Below are 21,049 nucleotides of genomic sequence, written 5' to 3' on the forward strand. Positions count from 1 at the left end.
AAGCCTTTACTCGCAATTAATCTAAAAATATGGTTCTGATATAATTTGAGTGACCGTTTATTACTGCCAAATTTGGGACCATTCGGTTTAGCATTGTGAAGGCATTGATGTTGAACTTGAGTTGAAGATTTGTTTTCTTCATATTTTGTAGGTCTAGATTCCTTGATTGTCCAAATTACTTACAAGTCATAGACAACTTTTATCTTGACTATAAAGTCTAGTCTTAGGCCTAGACTTCTAGATTCGAATCAAATGTTCTTTTTTACTGTCATTTTTGGAAGTTAAAAAATAAAATCGTGACTTTTTTTGTCGTTTTGGGGTAAATTTTGCTTTTTCACTGTTCAGTTCAGACAGTTTTTGTTTTGGTTTGAACTTTGTTGGACCTTTGCGTTGCTCATCAGCATCATTGTTAGCCTTAGATGTTACCAACACTGGTGTCCGATGTCTGTGTCCATCCAGGAATATCGGACCATAACATCGTTGCTTTTTCGATCTCGGGGAATCCAAGAACTTGCCGCATTCCGCCAAGAAAAATCTACCAATTCCACAAAGCTGATCTTCAGAAACTCCGCAAGGCTGTTGCGAAATTCTCAATGGATTTTCTATCATCTTCACCAGAGCTGAAGTCAGTTGATGAAAACTGGACCTGTATCACATCACTCATCAACAAGTGCAAGGATGAATTCATCCCATCCAAGATGTCAAGAGCCAGAGGCAACTTGCCTTGGATCACCATTTCCCTCAAAAGGCAAATGAGGAAGCGGGATCGTTTGTTCAAGAGGGCACGAAGTCAGCCTAGTGCATCCAATTGGAAGGCCTACAGGCAGCTTCGAAACGAACTGACCAAACGTGTCCGCCAAGCTCATCACAATTACGTCTGCAACATAATAGGTGAGAGCCTATATGCGAACCCCAAGGCTTTCTGGTCATATGTAAAACAGCGTCGATCTGAAAACTTTGGTATACCACCCTTGAGAAATGATAACAAGCTCCATATCACAAACAAGGACAAGGCTGAATGTTTGAATAATTACTTTCATTCTACCTTCACCAAGAGCAACGTGGATCAAGTTTGCATAAGCCGGCCCTCCCTATACAATGACATAGGGCATCTCCACATCCACCGGTCTGGTGTAGTTAAGCAACTGCTTCAACTGAATCCATCCAAAGCCAGTGGCCCAGATGAGATACATCCAAGACTTCTGAAGATGCTAGCACACGAGATAGCCCCTGCATTGTCATTTCTGTTTCAACAGAGTTACAATACCGGAGAAGTGCCTTTGGACTGGAAACGTGCACTTGTAGCCCCTATTCATAAGGCAGGAGATAAATGTTGCCCAGGTAACTACAGACCTATATCGCTGACGTGTATCTGCAGTAAGGTGATGGAACATATTATGCTTAGCCACATTTCTAAACATCTTGCAGCTAACAACATACTCATTGATGAACAGCATGGTTTCAGACAGAATCTTTCGACAACAACACAACTTGTCACAGCTACCGATGATTGGTCATCCTCTCTTCAATCTAGAGGCCAAACTGATATCGTCTTTCTCGACTTCCAAAAAGCGTTTGATCGCGTACCACATCCACACCTTAGATCCAAACTACATTACTACGGAATCAGGGGAGACTCTCTCCGCTGGACTATGTCACTCCTAGCGAATAGACATCAAGCTGTCGTCGTCAATGGTGCTCGCTCAGCATGGATGCCTGTTACTTCAGGAGTACCGCAGGGTTCTGTCATCGGCCCCGTACTTTTCCTGCTGTACATCAATGACATCAAACTCAACATCAAGTCCACAATGCGTCTATTTGCAGATGACAGTGTCATCTACCGGCGTATCGACTCTCCCTCAGACACTCATATACTGCAAGAAGATCTCCATGTTCTTGCAGACTGGTCTACTAAATGGCTGATGGGATTCAACATCAAGAAGTGTGCTTCATTGTCAATCACAAACAAGAAGCACCCCATCACAGTGGACTACACCCTACTAAATGAGTCAATTCCTCGAGTAAAACAATACAAGTATCTTGGTGTCACGATTACCCATGACCTTAAATGGAACACCCAATGTAAACTCACCACCCAGAAAGCCAATAGAACCCTTGGCCTCCTACGCAGAACTCTATCACCGTGCACCAAGAACATCAAATCCAAAGCCTACACAATGCTTGTTCGTCCCCAACTTGAGTATGGCAGTGAAGCTTGGAACCCTCGGACTCTGACATCAATACAAAGTCTTGAGAAAGTACAGCGAGCTGCCGCCCGTTTTGTATACCAAGACTACCGGAGAGTAACATCAGTCACAGCACTTGTCAACAAACTGGGATGGGATACCCTTCACAATCGCAGGCTTCTTGCACAGTCCACTTTGTTTTACAAGATGCACCATCATCAACTCAACATGCATTTTCCCACTCACATTATCCCAGCTACATATCTGGGCAGAAATGATCACCCTCTGAAGTATGCAGTACCCCCAGCTTCCATTGATAGCTTCAAGTACTCCTTCTATCCTCGCACCATCTGGACGTGGAACCACCTATCAGCTGCTGCGGTAATATCTCCAACAGTGACCATCTTCCAGGAGGCTACTCTACCCATCATCAGAGCGTTGCCTCCTCCTGTTGGGTCCAAGCTACTGTAGACTCCACGTCTTGGTTTTTACTTGCACGTCCACCGTTTTATTGTAAATAATAGACATCATTCACTGTTTTGAATTACTTCATGCACTGTCACTATGCCAGCACGTTGCACGGACATCCCAGTTTAGCTGTATGATAGCTGCCATCGGGATTATCTCTACAAGTAACAAGTAACTATTCTTGTTTCTTTTAATTTTAGGTCATCCTTCGGCAGTAGGGGCGCCGCTGGTCCGAGAATGAGGATCGTCCTCATAAACAAGGATATCCTCATAAACGAGGACAAAATGCGTCCTCAAAAATAAGGGTTGTCTGCATTTTCGAGGACGTTTTTTTTCATCAGCGCTCTGGGGGTTTCATGTTACAGAACGGCCTGCTGGCGATGCCAAAAATGGATTCCCGGGGGAAAATAACCCTAGTTCACCGTCTACTTTTATGGGTTGTCCGTCTTCCCAAGGATTTATTGCTTATAATGTGAAGGTCTCTGTACAATGTCAATGTAAAATGCATCAAGAAAATCATTGCAGAATCCGTTTTTTGGATCGCCAATGTGCCGATCTAAAATATGAAACGTCTCCAAAAATGCAGACGGTCCTTATTTTTGAGGACGCATCAGTCCGTGTTTACGAAGACGATCCTCGTTTATGAAGACGATCCTCATTCTCGGACCAGCGCCCCTACTGTTCGGCCTTCTCTTCCTCCTTGTCCTGACCTTTGGCTTTGATAAAATTCCCGTCAACATCAAAATTCATATTTTCCCTTCATCATTTGTACATTTGTAAATTGTAGTAAATTTAAGTACGTTGCCCTTCAATACCTTCTCCGTCAGACCGCTGCACAGTTGCTAATAAGCATATTGTGCGTTAGACCGAATTTTCCGTCTCTTTCGTTCGTTAGCCTCTTATTGGGGTAGGGTCGGCCGGCTCTCTGTTTAGAGACGGAAACCGTCTATACACATTCCCTTGATAACGCCACGGCCATTTCAGGTCGTAGCGTTTTGCCCCCAAAATCCCCCAAAATGTCATTTTACCTCGTGCATATCCACATGTAAATTAGGCCTATGCCTAGGCTATAATAAATCAGTTCCACTTACCAACTTGACTGAAATAATCAGTTTAATAGTCCCTTTTTAGGAAATTATGGGTCAAAATCGAAATCCATTTTGAAAATCTTTTTCAACATGGATTTCGATTTTGACCCATAAATTCCTAAAAAGGGACTATTAAACTGATTATTTCAGTCAAGTTGGTAAGTGGAACTGATTTATTATAGCCTAGGCCTAATTTACAATATAAAATGCACGAGGTAAAATGACATTTTGGGGGATTTTGGGGGCAAAACGCTACGACCTGAAATGGCCGTGGCGTTATCAAGGGAATGTGTATAGACGGTTTCCGTCTCTAAAGAGAGAGCCGACCCTACCCCAATAAGAGGCTAACGAACGAAAGAGACGGAAAATTCGGTCTAATTGTGCGTGTGTTATCGTGCGACTCAAAACAACTCGATGAATAATATCCACAAATGAGAAGTTAAAATATCGTGCGAGCATATTGCAAGGGATGACGTAGACTCCATTTTTCTCAGGTATGCGCAGTTTTCGAGCAGCAATGTGCTCAGTAATGTCTGAAATTGCTAAGAGATTAGTGAACTCTGCTAAATTCACAGGAAAGTCTCATGGTTACACTGGAAGTGGAAATTGGTACTCAAATTGGTACTTAGATAAACTGGCGCTGAATGGTCTATAACAAGTGCAAAATGGTCGCGCATAAAATGGTCCCCCGCATCGGTGATGTCGTATAATTTTGTTGCAAAAATTTGTATAGGTGGGCACATACTATTCTTCAACTGGTAATTCAAACGTATCGCTGTCCATGGTCAATCTAATCAATAAATGACTTTCTTGACTGTCTCTAATCCTAAAAAATTGTGAAATCTGTATCTGTTTTTTGTGTGTCAAGAAACTAATTTGTCTGTAATTTTTAAGTAAATAAAAGTTGCAGTCAAAACAAATTAATCATTGTTACCTGTGCTTTTTTTTCACCTTAAAAGGTAAAGCCCAGTATTGGAAACGCCCCAATTTCAAAAAATGAAATGGAAGCTCTTGTTACCAATCATGTGAAAGAGTACATGTATGTTTTGACTTGGACATGATGATACAAATTTTGCTGGGAAACCGCCTACTAATTGATATATTCGGTAAATTAGTTTATCTATTGATGTGTGAGGGATAAACGCACGTGTCATGCACATCTTTCTGTGTACAGTGCTTGTAACTTTACGAAGACTGGGCCAAATTTCTTATCATTTTGATGATTCCAGAACCTTGCAGTACACACCAATATAATGCTAGATGATCAACCTTTTCCGATCGATTCCACAACGTTTCTTTCACAATGCAATCGCATGACCATAACTGGTCTTTATCTTTAAAAACTCAGAACAGACTGCAAGAATGGCCTTCAACAAATTCATGCACCCTCGTAATCGCTACAAGGACAACAAACCAAACTTTGACGAGCTGGCCGAGAAGTACCCGGAGTTTGCCCGTCATGTGATCAGAAACCAGGCTGGCAAAGCGACCCTGGACTTCCATGACTCAGAGTCTCTGAGGTCCCTGACGTGCACGCTACTGAAGGAGGATTTTGGACTCGAGGTTGAGCTGCCGCTGGATCGTCTCATCCCCACCCTGTCACTAAGACTCAATTACATTCACTGGATAGAGGATCTCTTAGCATCAACGGGCCATGGCAAAGAGACAGTGTGGGGCATTGACACTGGTGAGAATCTCAATCAACTTTGTTCATTTTGTCGGTTAAAACCTGGTCCCCGTCTTACAAAGAGTTGCGATTGATCCAAATCAATCATAACTCTTTGTAAGACAGGTTCTGGACTCTACATTAACTTAACCTGGGGATGAAGATATAAATCCAAAAACAAGAGGGACTTGAAAAAAAAAATCTATGTATTGTTTTTCGTCTGAATTCAAGGAAGTAATTTGGCCTCAAACTCTTAAGGTGCTTTACCTTTTTAATCATATCCAAAGATAAAGCATGTATTCTGGACATACTGTGCCATGTTTCATAAAATTTTAGGACCCACAGTAAATGGCAACAATTTGAATAAATGTTACTGTTGTTCGATGGGAATTTATCCTCTTCACTCCAATTGTGTCATTCTATAAAATATATGAATGAGAAAGACGTGAAATTCGGTATGATTTCCTGGTTTTAAAACACTTTCATGCTCTTCATCATTTGATTGCCAATACTTCATTGAGTCCTTTCAGATTCTTGTTATAATGATCCAGTAATATCTATCTAACATGGCTATCCCTAGGTCTGCAACTTTCAGTCTTGTTTCTTTCCTGAGCACATCTATGTATATTTTTGCTCATCTACCTCTGAGTCCGGTTTCCATAATAACATTTGAGAGACAAGATCATCTATTGTCCAGCCATTTTCATTTTTTGTCTGTCTTAGGTTTTAAAAGATTTGTTGGTAGATGGCCATATAAATCTGCATTACTTGTATAGTAAAATTCATTTATTTTGTTTGTGAATGCGATTGATATTCATATATAATATTCTAATTTCTATGGTATTTCACAGGTTGTGGTGCATCTTGTATCTATCCATTGCTCGGGGCTCAGATGAATGGATGGAATTTCCTTGCATCTGAGGTAGATGCATTAGCCATTTACTACGCCAAGGAAAACATCACACGCAATGGACTTGATGACAAAATAACAGGTAATAAAGCACTGTTCAAGATTTCTATGTTATGCTGAGAATCAAAATTAACTAGTACACAAAAGCCACTAATTGGATTTATTATATGATACATGCTCTGACAGCAATTGTCTATCTGATTCTTGGTGAATTTTAAACTACAGCTCTTGATCCAATACTGAACATAATATCAAAGACTGTAACCCTAAACCCAAGGTAAATATGATCACAACAAACCTTTAAAGCCTCACTGCACTACTTATAGCTACTTGCGCCCTCTTTATATAACAAACAATGCCTAATCGATGACCGCTGGTCCCCCATGATCCCTTTTTCCTAATTTAATTGAGAGCTGATTTGATGAAATAACCACCTGGCAGTGACCACACTGGGTGGTCTAATTCCTCCTGGCCAAACTAGGAGAATAACCAAAATTGCCTTCCCTTGCCTCTACAGTCGTGGAGACCTTAGAAGACAGCATGTTCGAACAGGCATTGAACAGCGCCCCCTCTAGGCAGCCTCTCTACCACTTCACCATGTGCAACCCGCCCTTCTTCGGCAACTCTCTGGAGGCACAGGGGATCATGACGTCTCGCAGCATGAGCCGACCGGAGCCCAAGTCAGTCAGCACCGCTGCAGAGCTGGAGATGATCTCGGAGGGAGGCGAGGTGGAGTTTGTCCGCAGAATGATCGAAGAGAGTCTGCATCTCAAGAATCAAGTTGTGTAAGTCACCAATCAGTCTAAATGCATGTAGTATGGTCGACTTAGAGAAAATGGGCATTCCCTACATTTGCCTTTCCCTATTTGTAAGGAAATTGTAATGTGGAGGTGTAGTAGTATAATGGTTCACTTGACTCTTAATCCAAGGGTTTAGGGTTTGAATCACAGTCCAGCACTTATGTCATTTGGCAGGACATTTATCTGAATTTGCCACTCCCCACCCTGATGTGAATGGATACCCAATATGCTAGAGTGCTACATGTTTGGTCACTCGGCTATGACCAGGGTAATTAGGTTAGAGCAACAGGAATGTCACAACGTGACCGAAATGTGCAATATATAAGAAGCTACCATTATTGTTATCAAAATTTGAAAGATACAGTGGTCTATATAGATTTTGTTTAATACATTTTTGCTGCGGAATGGAGAAAAACATCAATCCTCCAGCACAAACAGGATCTTAGAAATTCCAGGATAACTAGTGACATGGGCAAAAAAATTGCCACTACAGTACTGATGATTAAAATGTTGATAATTTGTCAAAGACAGGCTAATTGACCATATTCCCTTGTATTCAAGCATTATACAAATTAATGGCTATCGAATCGAACCTTCCGCTATAGTCATATTTTTCCCATTAGAAATGTAGGCGTTGAGAACTTGTGTTTGTGTGTTGCTCTTTTATCACAGAATTGCCTTATATGATCAGAGTAGGAAAACACTATCTGGATATCTGATATAAGACCTGATTGTATTTTCCTCCAAACATATATAACTTTCTTTTCTTGTTTTCATTAGTTGGTACACCTCCATGCTTGGGAAGAAATCCAGTCTGGCCCTTGTGCGAGAGGAGCTCAGGAAACACAAGGTTAGTATTAAAGTTTTTTGCTCTTGGTGAAGTTCTTCTTAAAGTAATTGATTATCAACCCTGTTTCTGTTATCGGTAGCCTAGTTTCTATGACGCTTTTTTTTCTTTTAATGACTGTCTTCAATATGTGCCAGGTCTTAAATTAAAGGCCTTGGTTATGGTCATGAAGCACCCAGGCTTAGAATTTCTACTCTGCATTAATCAAATCAGTGTAGGCCTTGATCTCTGTTTATTGATAGAGTCCTTGGTCATGTAGTTCAATATTTTAGGTCATGGATGCCTTCAATAGGGATGAAAATGTAGGAAAAAAATAATTTGTAATACTTGCCCTTAATAAGCATCCAGATGTGATGAAATCACATATATTTATATTTTGTTTCCTTTTTTCCATTTTTTTTTTTTCATTACAGATCAGGAACGTGACACATACAGAGTTTTGCCAGGGTAGAACAATGCGCTGGGGTATTGCATGGACGTTCAAGGAAGATATGGAATCACCGGTAAGACATGTAAATTCTACAAAAATTGTATTTGGAAACCATGTGAATTCAATAAATTATTTATTTGGAAAGACAATTAAATTCATCATATATTTTATTAGGAAATGAAATATTGACAGTATACAGTACTTCTGATATCCTAAGTGTCTTCTCCTTATTGCATGATGTTGCCTGAGGAAGATAAACACCAAAAAGTGGTTAGGTATCTTCATGATGGATGAGAATTGAAAGAGGAAGTGATTACTTCAGGGAAGATTGATTCCTTTTTCTACATATACAGTAAAGGAAACTTTTATTTGTGGTGTTTCAACTGGTAGAGAATAAAAGGCATGACACCACTTGCCAACATTACAGTGAAAGAGAGAGTGAAATTTATTTCACTCATTCATTCATTTTGGTTTATTGAGAGGAAATTCCTTCCAAAAAAAATAGTCCAAAGATGGCTACAAACAAAGATTGCATAGTTGCATTGTTCAAGTTTAGTTATAAAAAAGAATTCAACTTCTGCACCAATATTGACAAGAAACAAAATTCAAATTAGAAAGGAAGAAAAATTGTTCAACATGTTGCAGTTCAAATTGATAACGCATAATAATAATAATAAAGAGATAGAGATATAGAAAATATACCTTACCAGTTTAAGTTTGTGGATATAGAAAAATAAAGTTTAAACTTTGAGCACTTATTTTATGAAACAACTCTTAGTATTCTCCAATTCCTCATTCCCTTCAGCTTCTAGCATGCCCGAAAAGAAAATTAGCTGAGAAGAATGTTCCTTTCACCGTCACAGTCCCAGATACTTACATCAAGCGAGTGTTGGAGCCTGGACTGAGTGGAGGGTTACAAAACAGGATCCAGTCTGTAGCTAAGGCTGTACATACCATGATGCAGGGGCTAGAGGTATGGTGTTGCCAATGAGCAAATTATTAATTTTTCTTTCATTTTGTTGTGTACACTTGCGATACTTCTAACAATAATAATAATAATGCTCAGCTTTTATATAGCGCAAATTACAATCAAGTCTCTAAGCACTTTTGTATTGGATGGCTGCCGTGACTTCAACCTTTTATTTTAGGTGGCACAATGTCTGTCTTCGATATAAACAAAGGAGCAAGGGCAGAGTAGGAAATCTCTCAAAAATGATAGATATACAGATAATAACATCATCTGTCATTTTGCTTTTTCAACATGAATTTGCCAAACCAAAAACAAGAGAACACAAAATCTGTTATACTAATTGATAATTGCTCTTCTGCAAACTTTACAATGCTTTTTTTTTCAATCACTTTCAAATAACTTAAAGTTTGATTCAATCAGTTGAAGGACTTCTAAAATTAAGAAAGAGTGTTTTATATGATGCTAATTAAACAATAAATGAAAGAATCGTTTGTTGTAGTTAAAATCATACCAATCTTTTTCAAAATCATGAATCTGCCCGGATTGTAGTGACACAAAAAGTGAACATATCTTTTTCTTCTTTTGAACAGATGTCTGTGAATAGGAAGCCATCATCAAAGTGGTGTCCCAAGTTTGTTCTTACTGCCTCAAGGAACACCTGGTCATATCAACGCAGGAAACGACGCAGAGAGAAACTCATCCAAAGGAAATCTTCAGTCTGCCCAAAGGCCACAGCACAAACTCCTTCACCAGGAGAGTCTTCATCATTGTCATCATCATCATTAGCAGCAGTCCCCTCATCTTCCAAGGTGGTGGCAGGGGAGGAGAGACTTGGTCAGGATGCACCAAGCCGCAAGGACACTTTCCCTTCATCGTCAGCATCATCATCATTTAAAGAGGATGAGCGTATCCAGAGAGCGACGTCTGGTCTTCTGGGTGTGGTCCCATCATCTTCTTCATCTCCGAGAGCAAGCACCACTGCCACTTCAGAGGATGGCAGGATATTGAAAAAGGCTAGGCTTGATACATCTTATCCCCCAGGAGATCCCAGCACATCGACAGCCACACGTTCTGAGAAGCTCCCAACTCCTGCACCCACCCTTAGCACCAACATCTCAAAGGCATCATGTAAGACAACCCTAGAGTCAACATGTTCATTGCATGAAAACACTTTTGCTACAGCAAGTCATGATAGTGCCGTTGGAAGGCTTGGAGATAAAATTGAAGTTCCTGCATCATCTCAAGGAAAGACAGACCTCGCAGACAACATTGTGTCAAGGCAACCTACTGAAGCAGGACAAACGATGACCGATGTCACCAGATACAAGGACCAATCATCATCATCATCAGATGAAGCTGATGATGGCTTCCCACTGGACATAAACCTTGATATTAAACTATGTGACAGAAGGACCATCGTATTCGTTGCAAGTGTAGCGGACTCCTCCAAAAAGAATCTCCTTTACCAGGTCGTCCAATACATCAAGAACCAAATGAAATAAAGCAACTCTTAGGCAAACTAAATTTGTCGAGGATTATATGTACATCATCTATTTTGTTCATCGACATATCTTTTGAAAGTGTTTTTTACAGAACAGCTTTTTTTCTTACTCCTTTTACATTTTTTTGTGGAGTTTTATCAGTCTATTTTTCATTGACCTTAAAGATAAAGATAAAGTTCTGGTGTGTACTGCAAGAGGAGGCGCGATAGCTCAGTTGGTAGAGCAGTGGTCTCGTCATCTGATGACCCGGGTTCAAAACCAAGGTGATGCGCCAGTGCCCTTTGGTAAGGCATTTACCCTCATTACCAGTCCCTCGGAGAGGACCTAAAGCCGTCGGCCGTCTGGTTGCTTACTTTCAAGCATTTATGCTTTCTTAGCAGTCGGGTCAAATCACCACCACTAAAAATAAATTTGGCCCATTCTTGGTAAAGTAACAAGCACTGTACACAGCACATGGGACTACACAAATGGTGCCGGGCCTACTTACCTTGATTTCCTTATCTTTCTATACTCATTACTCAGCCAGTATACATTTTCTACCAAAATTGCTTGGCAAATGACATTTATTTGTAATCTTGAACATTCAGTGTAAGTTTCGTTTGATTCTGTGAGAATTAATTTTCTTTTTTTACCAGAACTCAAGTTTATCTTTAAATTTTACTTCATCTGTTCAGAACCAGAAGGATGTTAACTCCAAAGCTTCTGGATCAAAACAGACAATTTTTTATACCACTTTTGACATTCCATGTTTACTTCCTGGCAGTCTAACTGCTATCAGAATGTTGAGACTACCAGACTATCAGACTTGCACTTTTTGGGGAAATAAGTTCAGCTACATGTATAGTCTAATTTGCAAAAGTAGCTATGTATCATGTATAGAAATAGAACCTATATATACCACAACTACTGCCATTTCCAGCACAGAGAAGAAAAAAAAACTGTGCTTGGGTACCAACTGACTTAAAAATGCTATCTGCCTAACTTAACTTGACCACTTGACCACTTGACTTTCCTTTAAAGCAGTCAGATCCAGCATGCAAAAAAAAAAAACTACTTTGTGATTATTACTACAGTTCCAAAAATTACAATGTTCCACAAAGTTCACCTATAGCTTTGAAATGGTGGAAAACAATGAACTGACATAAATGCATGCGATAAAGCTATAAAAGAAATAATAAAACATTTCTGTCATTCAATATAAAACATAAGTATGTTGGTAACGACGGATGGTGATGAGACTCTATTTCAAGCGAAAGTGTTTGAGACAAAATGTAAATGTTTATACTTCAGAAATATACATGTAGTATAGGAGTTGTTTGAAATAGAAAATGTAAATGAATTGATGAACAAGTATGGAAATGATTTCAGATTATGTTCAGATTAACTTTTTCATCATTTTCCGTACGTGAGACTACCTTTGTATAGAGAGAGATGAATAGGTAGACCCTTCTACAAAGACGCTGTTTTAAAGTTCCCTTTGATGGCCTTGGGCTACATGTGAGGCTTCCAGGTGCCTGAGACTGGACAGATTTATAGTTGAACCACTCAGATGTTGCTGAAAGAGTAAAACTTATATAAAGGCTGGTTCAGATTGGATTCTGCAAAACTGTGGCGTTTTTTTGTGTGTAATGATCATGCAAGATGTAATATGTTTTGCATTTCTGTATCTTATAAAACAAAGCTCAGTAAAAAAGCGCAATTCCTAGGATGCGCACAGTTGCCATTCATTTATGTGTGGGAAAAAAACGTGCCACCTCTTTTGCTGAGGTTGACCGCGCCATATCTTTTGTACATACACTACAGGATCAAACATGTGGTTTGTCTGCAGTAATCAAAATCAACTGTTATGAACATTTCATGAAAATCATGTTTTTTTACTAGGTGAATCCTGATATGTTGATATTAAAAGACATATTCCTATCTGTAATGGAGGCTAGAATGATGTGAATTATAAACATCTCTGTTTCTGATATGAGACTGTGCCTTACCTTTTATTTTATTTCGTCTATTAATCCATGCATCAATCCTCCTGCAAACTGCAATGCTTTGTACGAGCTTTTAATAAAAACATCAAGAATTAATACAGAGAAAAGAAGAGTGTAGGATTTTTTAGAGATGCCGATATATTTTGTCATTGTCTTCCGGTAGTCTAATAAAACATGAATATTTGTACTCCATAAAAACAATTTACTTTTTGTTAGCTGTTATTCATGTTGTATCAGTTGGTTTAAGGGTATATTACTGAGGGTACTAGCGATAAGGTGATCAGGGCCCATCTTATAAAAGAGTTGCAATCGATTACAAATGATTTGAAATTGATTTTAATCACATCTATCTCTTTAGTACAGAGTTGCCATTGATATCAATTGCAACTCTTTCATAAGACAGGGCCCCCTAAATGAGGTATTTTCTCATTTGTGAACTTAGAAGTTTAGACTTTACTACTCAAGAGATTATCCCACCCCCCCCCCCCCCCCCCACACACACACACACACCTACCAAACAAAAAGAAATCAGCCTTTGACACGCACAAAAAATTACCATCTTTCCAAATTTCAGGCCTTCACAATCAAAATTTATTGCAAACCTTTCAATAAACATCAAAATCATGGTTCTATACACATAAAACATCCATTCTGCTCCATAATATTTGACAAGCATAATTACTCTGGACTCCAAACTCACACAACAGGATTAGAAAAAAATGCAATTAATCGAAACACATGAAGCAAAGGCCTTATGTTATGTCTAATTGCATCCAATTACTTGGTTTAAATTATGGATGTTTTATACAAGACGTATCTTCATTGTTGATTCCTTAGTATTATGACCAGCGGATTGGGTTTGTGAAGTTTGGCTCCATTAAAGGTAATACAAAGTTTTGGTATGGGGTCATGAATTTGGTTCAAATGAACATATTGGAAGCATATGCGATCCTTCAATATTCAGTGATCGTTGTCGCAGTTGAAATCGAGTCTAAAGTTGTGAAATTTTAGATAATAAACTCTTTAGGTTGTATAGCTCCCTCTCAAGGCCAAGATATTTATTAAGCTATAAAACAATGTTTCTTGACTAAAATCGACCAATTAGCTATTCCCGTTTGGAAATTATTTATCACAGCTACATATTATGAGATTTTCATAGTCGCAACTACCATTGTACGGCCGTAGTCGCTATTCGAAATTTTATCAATATTTACCGGGAGCACCGGTAAATTTTTATATTCAATTTTTCACGAAAGCAGAAGTGTTTTAGGGGCTAAATTTTCTAGTGCTTCTAATACATCCACAGGGGCATCCAAATATATCAAAATTGTAAAGAATCACTATCCACCCATTTTTCAAAATTCCCAAAACTTTGTATTACCTTTAATCGAAGTGTAAAATCCTCCCTCGATAATTCCATGTTCGTAGTCCCACTACCTTGTATGTAATGTATGTAGAAGAGCTACGTTTAGGAGATCAGATCAAAATCGGATTACTCCCTAATTGGAGTGAGAAAATCATCACAAAATTAAAAAAATTATAGAAATTTGAAGAGTATTTAAAATTGAACAAAATATGTGACAAGAACAACAGTTTTAATGGATGAATGGAATTTTTTTTATTTCACCAGTTCCACAAATTTCTCTTAATATTCAAACTCATTACACAAGGTTATAGATTTGCACATTTTCTACAACTCCTTTCTACATCGTTGTGAAACACTGTCATAATGCAACAACATAATATCTTGAAGTTACATATATGATTAGCCAATTCAAAATCTCTATTTTGAAATACACATAAGGTGGATAATGGATTGAAATACATTTGATTATGTCAATAAATTTTGGATTTATTTAAAATTCAAATCACAATTAAATTGTCAATGGTCTTATATAAAGTACAGTCATCTACAAAGACTTAATTTGTAGACTTGATTTACATCCCTGAAATACTGAAATTGATGTACCTGTTGAAGTCCATATTACTCTGCAACAACATACTGTTTTCTCATGGAAAACCTGTAAATGCACAAATTCAATTTAGCATTACCAATTAGTAGGATACAACACCCAAATTTACATCTGTAATGCTATGAAATTGCATTTAACTCGGCATCTTAGTAATCGGCGCACATTTTCCCGAACCATCTAAACCTTATATTTACTGTAACCTACAAATTATCCACTCGAGTCGTTAACAGAACCCAATATACAAACTTTGGTAAGAATATCATTATTTGTGACATCACACTGGACACTTTATAAAATATGATTATCCTGTGTATTAGGGAAAGGGAAAGAAAGGAAGGTGCTGGAAACATCAAATAGATAAAAACGTGAAGGACAAGAGACACACAAGTCTTTATTGTTTCTCAGTCTCTTTTCAGGACTTCACAATCAACACTAAATAATACAAACGGTCCTTTCAAGGCCTACCCACATGGTTGTACCGCAAATCTACTCTCTAAGAGACACACAGGTAATAGAAAGAAGTGAAAAACATAAAAGAAATAAGACGATATTGAAGAGCTTAACAAAAAAGCAGACTCTAGGATATGTTTACCCAAACACGATCTTACCAGCACTTGTTCGATTGATTCTAAAAAAAGGTAATGTTGAATTCTCCAAAAATTAAGAGCGAGCAACATTTGGTCCCAATTTTCACAAAATGTACATCGTAATTCAACTAGCGTGATAGCATTTGTAAATAATGAGTGAGCCCAAAGTCTGCATTTCTTTGCACTTCTGTGCGTGATAAGAATTTATCCCCTGTAAGATTCCAATATAGTTTTCAACCAAAAAGTTTTTGTTACATTGAAATTCTTTCACTCGATGTTTGTCTTTGCTATCACAAGTATGAAGGAAATAATAAACTCTATGTCACCTTGAATATACAACCCAAAGAAATATAAAACCTGAATAATGATGACCATTTCAACCTTTCAATGATACCAATGCTATAACAAATAAAATATATGATAATGATGACAAATAAAGCTCCAAACAGACGTCAGAACAGATGTGCAGGACTAGATGTATTGTCACAAAGCAAAAATATTGGTTGATTTTGCACAAATCCAAGGTATTTTGGTCAGTTGGTGTCCCGTACAATACTAAGAATAATTGAAACCGAACATTACTGGACAATGAGATTGTAATTTTCCTTCATCTTTATTCTGATCCAAGCTCTAGTAGGGCTTATGACTGTGTAAAATATACAGACCTACTAGGATAACAGAAGTGATCGGTAATGTATGGGACATAATAATTTTGTACCTTTTTAAAAGTATGCTTGCTGTGATGTAACCTGCAACTCTAAATGATGGTGAGAAACATTGTTATATGAGGGGGGGAAAGGGAAAAGAAAATCCTCTGGGGAAAATGGGGCAATTGTAACCCACAAAAAGAAAATGGAACCTATTTTGTCTATCACAGTATCTATATATAAACAATTTTAATTTCAAGATAGATTTGGGCCAACAAAGAACAGATTAACGATTCCTATCAATGATATGAAAACACCGGTTACATCTTAGGATTCTAGTAATGTTGTCCATTTTCGGGGGAGGGGGAGGGGGGGAGGGGGGTTACAGCCCATGCAATATGGTGAAAAAATGTTAATAAACCGAGAATCAAATCCAACTACTTTCATGAATCTTTAATGTAGTGCCTCGACATCAAATAAACTTTCAAAATAAAAATTCAAATAAACATTGTAAGTAAAACCTTACTCATTTTAAACCTTACAAAAACATAAAAGAATACAAAACATTGAATTAAATGGCAAATACATCATTAACACATGTATAATCTAATCAGTATAATTCCCTACCATGTTGGTAAAACCCTTACACACATCACTCATCAAACGGTTACCGTCAAAACAAAGAACCAATCAAAGATACTCATTAATATAGATTTCACTAATCACTTTCAAGTTTCAATAATGCCATTATTACAAAATATACACTCTTACATACACACTCACATTCAAATGGCCATACCTGGTGTAAGACTAGAGTCTTACACTATACACATATAAATCTATATATGTATTTCATACACGCGACTATGGGGATTTGGTTAAATGCGGAAGACTTGGGTTTACTCACACAACATTATTGCTCTGGCAAAGACAAGTAGCACATTATATATTTCCCCTGTATCAATCAAGCTTATCGATTCCTCCAAATAAGAGGATAACAACGAGACAAATAACAAATTCAGTTTAATACCTATTACCTAACATTGACTTTGTTGAGGGCTCTGACTGGAGATTTACCAATGCTTATGGTAATGAAGCTACAGTGAAACCTGTCTATAAAGACCACACTAGGAGACAAGAAAAGTGGTCTTTACAGACAGGTCTTTATGTGCAGGATCCGTAAGTAAATGTTGACAGTGTGGTCAGACAGGTGGTCACTAAAGCAGGTTTGACTGTATTACATTTCAATCCTGACTGCACTTGAAATTCAGCGCGACTATCCACCACTTTCCATCCAAATTTAATGTGACACAAGCACTGACAATCCTACTTCACTCCTTCATCATCAACGGTTTAGAAAAGACTTGGGGTGGTGAATACTTGCCATGGTTTTTATAATCTATCATCAAAGACGGACGTGATTAATACTAGTGAGCGGGTATAAAGAACAAAAATGCACGACTGAGCTAAAGACTTCCAATCTGGCCATCCTGAATGACTTTTTCTTACAAAACAATTAACAAGGTTTATTAATTGATCAAACATTAAATGTAGAATCAATTTCAAAACATATCAGCACCATGATATATATTCATATACTGCCTTGATCAAAGCTGTATGTACTAAACCAATTATAACAAACTTAATTTCACTTTTTGAGTAAATGTTTTAACTGCTACAATAAAATCATTTAATATGCAACAGCTTTCAATACACTGTAATAAAAACAGAAACCAATAACAAAAAATATCTAAATAGATAAGAAATCGTTATCTAAATCGATGAAAAACAACACCCACTGATCAAAACTCAAACAGCTGATTACAAATAAAGAGTGAGCACTATGAGAATTCATCAAGAATTTCATCTATTTGTTCAAAAATCATATGGTCAATGATGAATTAAATCAGGTAAATACTAGGATTACACTCTGTTCAGAAAATAAACCCTGATCATGGATTCATTGCAAATTGACCAAAATATAGAGCAAAATATAGATGTATAAACTTACATCATCAAAAATAAGATCAATGCTTCCACGATAATTGTATCATGTTCCAAGTTTCGTGCATGCCTTTGAACCTAATGATTAATGATTAAGACCTATTACATGACATTAAAACTGATATTTTGTGGTGCATTCAGGGTTTTCAGGTGTCAAACAAAAATTTACAACGGTTTTCTCATTCATTAAGCAAAATGCTTGGGCGGCAGGCCTACTTAGGCACAAAATAAAATCTTACACGTGCATATATTTCTTATATCAAAACTCTACGAGGAATCTCAATGTCACAAAACTCATCATAAATGCAATGTCTCTGTAAAATCCAACTTCGGCTACCTGTATATTCCAATATAAACTATGACTATCTAGATATATCATAGGCTATGGGGTCCCTCGTATTGTTATCTTGCCACCTCAACCTCCTGTGGAGCAGTGGTTGCGTCCGCTGGCTGTGGTTCAGAGGGTGGGCTGGCGGGTTCTTCCACTTTCTCAGGGGGGTTGGTCTCAGTGGCCTCTTCTTCTTTACTCTCAGAGGGGTTGGTCTCTATGGCGGCCTCTTCTTTGTTCTCGGGCTGTACTTCAGTGATGTTCCCTTTTTGAATGCCTCTGATGCTGTGGAATTGAAGAAGGGGAGAAAAAAATAACAAAATCACAATCATTTCTATCAACTCACAAACTCTACTGCAAAGACCTCGATCTATGACAACTGAGGTCACAAATCTAATAATAATTATATTCTGGATCAATATAACATAATGGATCTATGATTTCTCTAAGTACTTTACAGGTAAATTAGATTATGTTACATATTATATAATTTTCTCTTGAAAATGATTTCTTATTGAAAGATGTACTAAAGGAACATGTACATAAAGAACACCTGCCTATAAAGACCACTTTTCTTGTCTCCCTTGGGTGGTCTTTGTAGACAGGTTTCACTTGTCCATCTCTCTCTCTCTCTCACACACACACTACTTTTGTTCTAGGTTTATATGTATGATCAAAGCTTCAGAAAACTACGCTTGGTTTCACGAAAGCTTCCAAGGTCACTGACATCCCATTGATACATCTATCTTAAAATCAACATGCATTTCAATAGGATGTCGGTGAACTTGAACTTGGGACGGTGTCATGAAACACTGCCCAGGTTCATTAGTTACCTGACTGGGATGAGGAATATTCCATTGATCATGTTGAGTGTTTCTAGCACGCTACTCATGGAGGGATGGCTGATTGGGATGGGACGTAACGCTGCTTTGGGACCTCCTCGCTTGATCTCATTCATCTGAAAGACGATGAGATAAACAAAAACATTTTAATCAACATTCTCAACCTCTTCTGATTCTGCTACGGTATACTGTAAAAGTAGAAATATACTTGGTACCTTAATTTTCACAGATTTTGCGCTAAGATCAGCAAGCCCAAATTTTAGAACTCGCGAAAATATAAGCACAATTTCTTATGCATGCACAGATAGTAATGAAAACAATGGAGTGAAGTGTGCAACACCAATTGAAGAACCCGCAAATATGTTTAGGAGTTGCTCAGCGTGAGAAACTAATCACAGGAAAATAACAGCGTTTACAGAACATTATTTTTGTAGCATTTGTCTCATAATACAGAAGTATGTTAAAAAATAATGGGGAAATGGTCTTATCATGAACTTGTCAGAAACGTAGAAACTCTTCAAGTTGGTTTAAATAGAACCTGAAATAATTTTTTAGAAAATTTCAAAAGATAAAAAGGGGAACTTGTACCTATCCATGACAAGACAAGCAAACTAATTCATGATCATTTTGATGAATGATGACATCCATATCCTGAGAATGACTTCTTAATATTTGAAAAAAACAACCCGAGTTCAATAGTAATTTGGTTCTTGTAAACCTCAGTAGAATATACTCACCGTCTTTTGAAGAGTGACAGCTTGCTGTGTGAGGTAACTCAGGCATTCTGAACTCTCCTTCGTCTTCTCATGGTTATCACCAAACTGAAACGTAGAAGAAAAAAAGAGAATTGTTTTACATGGATGAGCTCTCAAATCATCGGATAAATCACATTCCTGATCCATATTTGATTGCAATTAACTAGCTTTTATACCTGGATAACTATTACAGAAGACTTCTACACTTCTACACACATACCATCACTGTGAAAACAATAACATATACTTAGAACGCAACTATAATTACAACAATGACTACAATCATGACTAAGAATTTAACCATGACAATTACTTTGTTAGAGCTTCTGCTGCTTCTACAAAAAAATCAATTTACATAATATGATTGAAAAATAACTACAACTGGAAGATATAACTTACAAATTCAAGCATTTTGTCAACAATTTCAACACAAAAAGAGCCTCTTTTACTTCTACACCTGCTCATTCATCAACCAACATCAATGCTATTTTCAAGAACCAATGCTTCATACTATTTGTAAAATTGAGATGATTGACGAAATACTAACCTGTTCGCGATAGATAGTGTATGCATCCTTCTCATTACGTAATGCTGAACGGAAGTCACCACAGCAGGAGTGAGTTCTGGCGACAAGATGGTATCTGTAAGGGAGAAACAAAAAATAGGAATTTGAAGAAAATATCCAGAACATCTTAATACAATCAAGAAGGAAAGAGAAACGTGACAAACTTGCCCTCAACTGATGATGTCCCTAAATTGAAGAGGTAAAAGTCAATAATCAAGTTTTAAATATTCAAGGATGTCATGGAGAATAAATGTAAAAGCATTACAAAGGAATGGACTGAGAACAATAAAAGGCAAAAGGTGACAGAAGTAGAAGATGATTGCGGGAAAAAGGACTGAAACAAAGATGAAAGAGAAGGATGTTATCAAGGAAACAAAGATGATAGACAAGAACTTCAACAATACGTTTTAAGAATCAGCAAATTTGGGGAACACATCTACCTCTCTTTGATTATTCAAGGATTATTTCATCTATAAGTAGAATAATGATTTATTGG

General features: G+C 37.6%; 2 protein-coding genes across 2 annotated transcripts in view; one reads left to right on the forward strand and one right to left on the reverse strand.

Annotated features, from left to right (window-relative positions):
* Positions 1 to 5,055: 5,055 nt before the first annotated feature.
* On the forward strand, positions 5,056 to 10,953 carry LOC115918828 (RNA N6-adenosine-methyltransferase mettl16-like). The gene is made up of 7 exons (XM_030992007.1): positions 5,056 to 5,429; positions 6,260 to 6,400; positions 6,836 to 7,103; positions 7,899 to 7,968; positions 8,379 to 8,468; positions 9,201 to 9,368; positions 9,956 to 10,953. Exons 1-7 carry the CDS (start codon positions 5,105 to 5,107, stop codon positions 10,865 to 10,867), a joined length of 1,974 nt encoding a protein of 657 aa, XP_030847867.1. The 5' UTR covers positions 5,056 to 5,104; the 3' UTR covers positions 10,868 to 10,953.
* A 5,480-nt stretch (positions 10,954 to 16,433) lies between these two features.
* The window catches only part of LOC592927 (clustered mitochondria protein homolog), a 55,958-nt gene continuing 51,342 nt past the window's right edge, over positions 16,434 to 21,049 (reverse strand). Inside the window, exons 27-30 of the mRNA XM_030992008.1 lie at positions 20,536 to 20,629; positions 19,971 to 20,054; positions 19,225 to 19,349; positions 16,434 to 18,676 (exon numbers count right to left, since the gene is read on the reverse strand). Of these exons, the coding sequence (XP_030847868.1) occupies positions 18,466 to 18,676; positions 19,225 to 19,349; positions 19,971 to 20,054; positions 20,536 to 20,629 (514 nt within the window). The 3' untranslated portion in view covers positions 16,434 to 18,465. The remainder of the gene's footprint in view (positions 18,677 to 19,224; positions 19,350 to 19,970; positions 20,055 to 20,535; positions 20,630 to 21,049) is intronic.

Source organism: Strongylocentrotus purpuratus, unplaced genomic scaffold, assembly GCF_000002235.5.
Source record: "Strongylocentrotus purpuratus isolate Spur 01 unplaced genomic scaffold, Spur_5.0 spur5_scaffold_2, whole genome shotgun sequence".
NCBI lineage: Eukaryota > Metazoa > Echinodermata > Echinoidea > Camarodonta > Strongylocentrotidae > Strongylocentrotus > Strongylocentrotus purpuratus.

Excerpts from the sequence above, each read along its gene's own strand:
- LOC115918828 (XM_030992007.1), top strand. The coding sequence starts at position 5,105 with ATGGCCTTCAACAAATTCATGCACCCTCGTAATCGCTACAAGGACAAC. Across the intron at positions 7,104-7,898 it reads CATCTCAAGAATCAAGTTGT|TTGGTACACCTCCATGCTTG; the intron begins GTAAGTCACCAA and ends TGTTTTCATTAG. Across the intron at positions 8,469-9,200 it reads AGGAAGATATGGAATCACCG|CTTCTAGCATGCCCGAAAAG; the intron begins GTAAGACATGTA and ends CATTCCCTTCAG.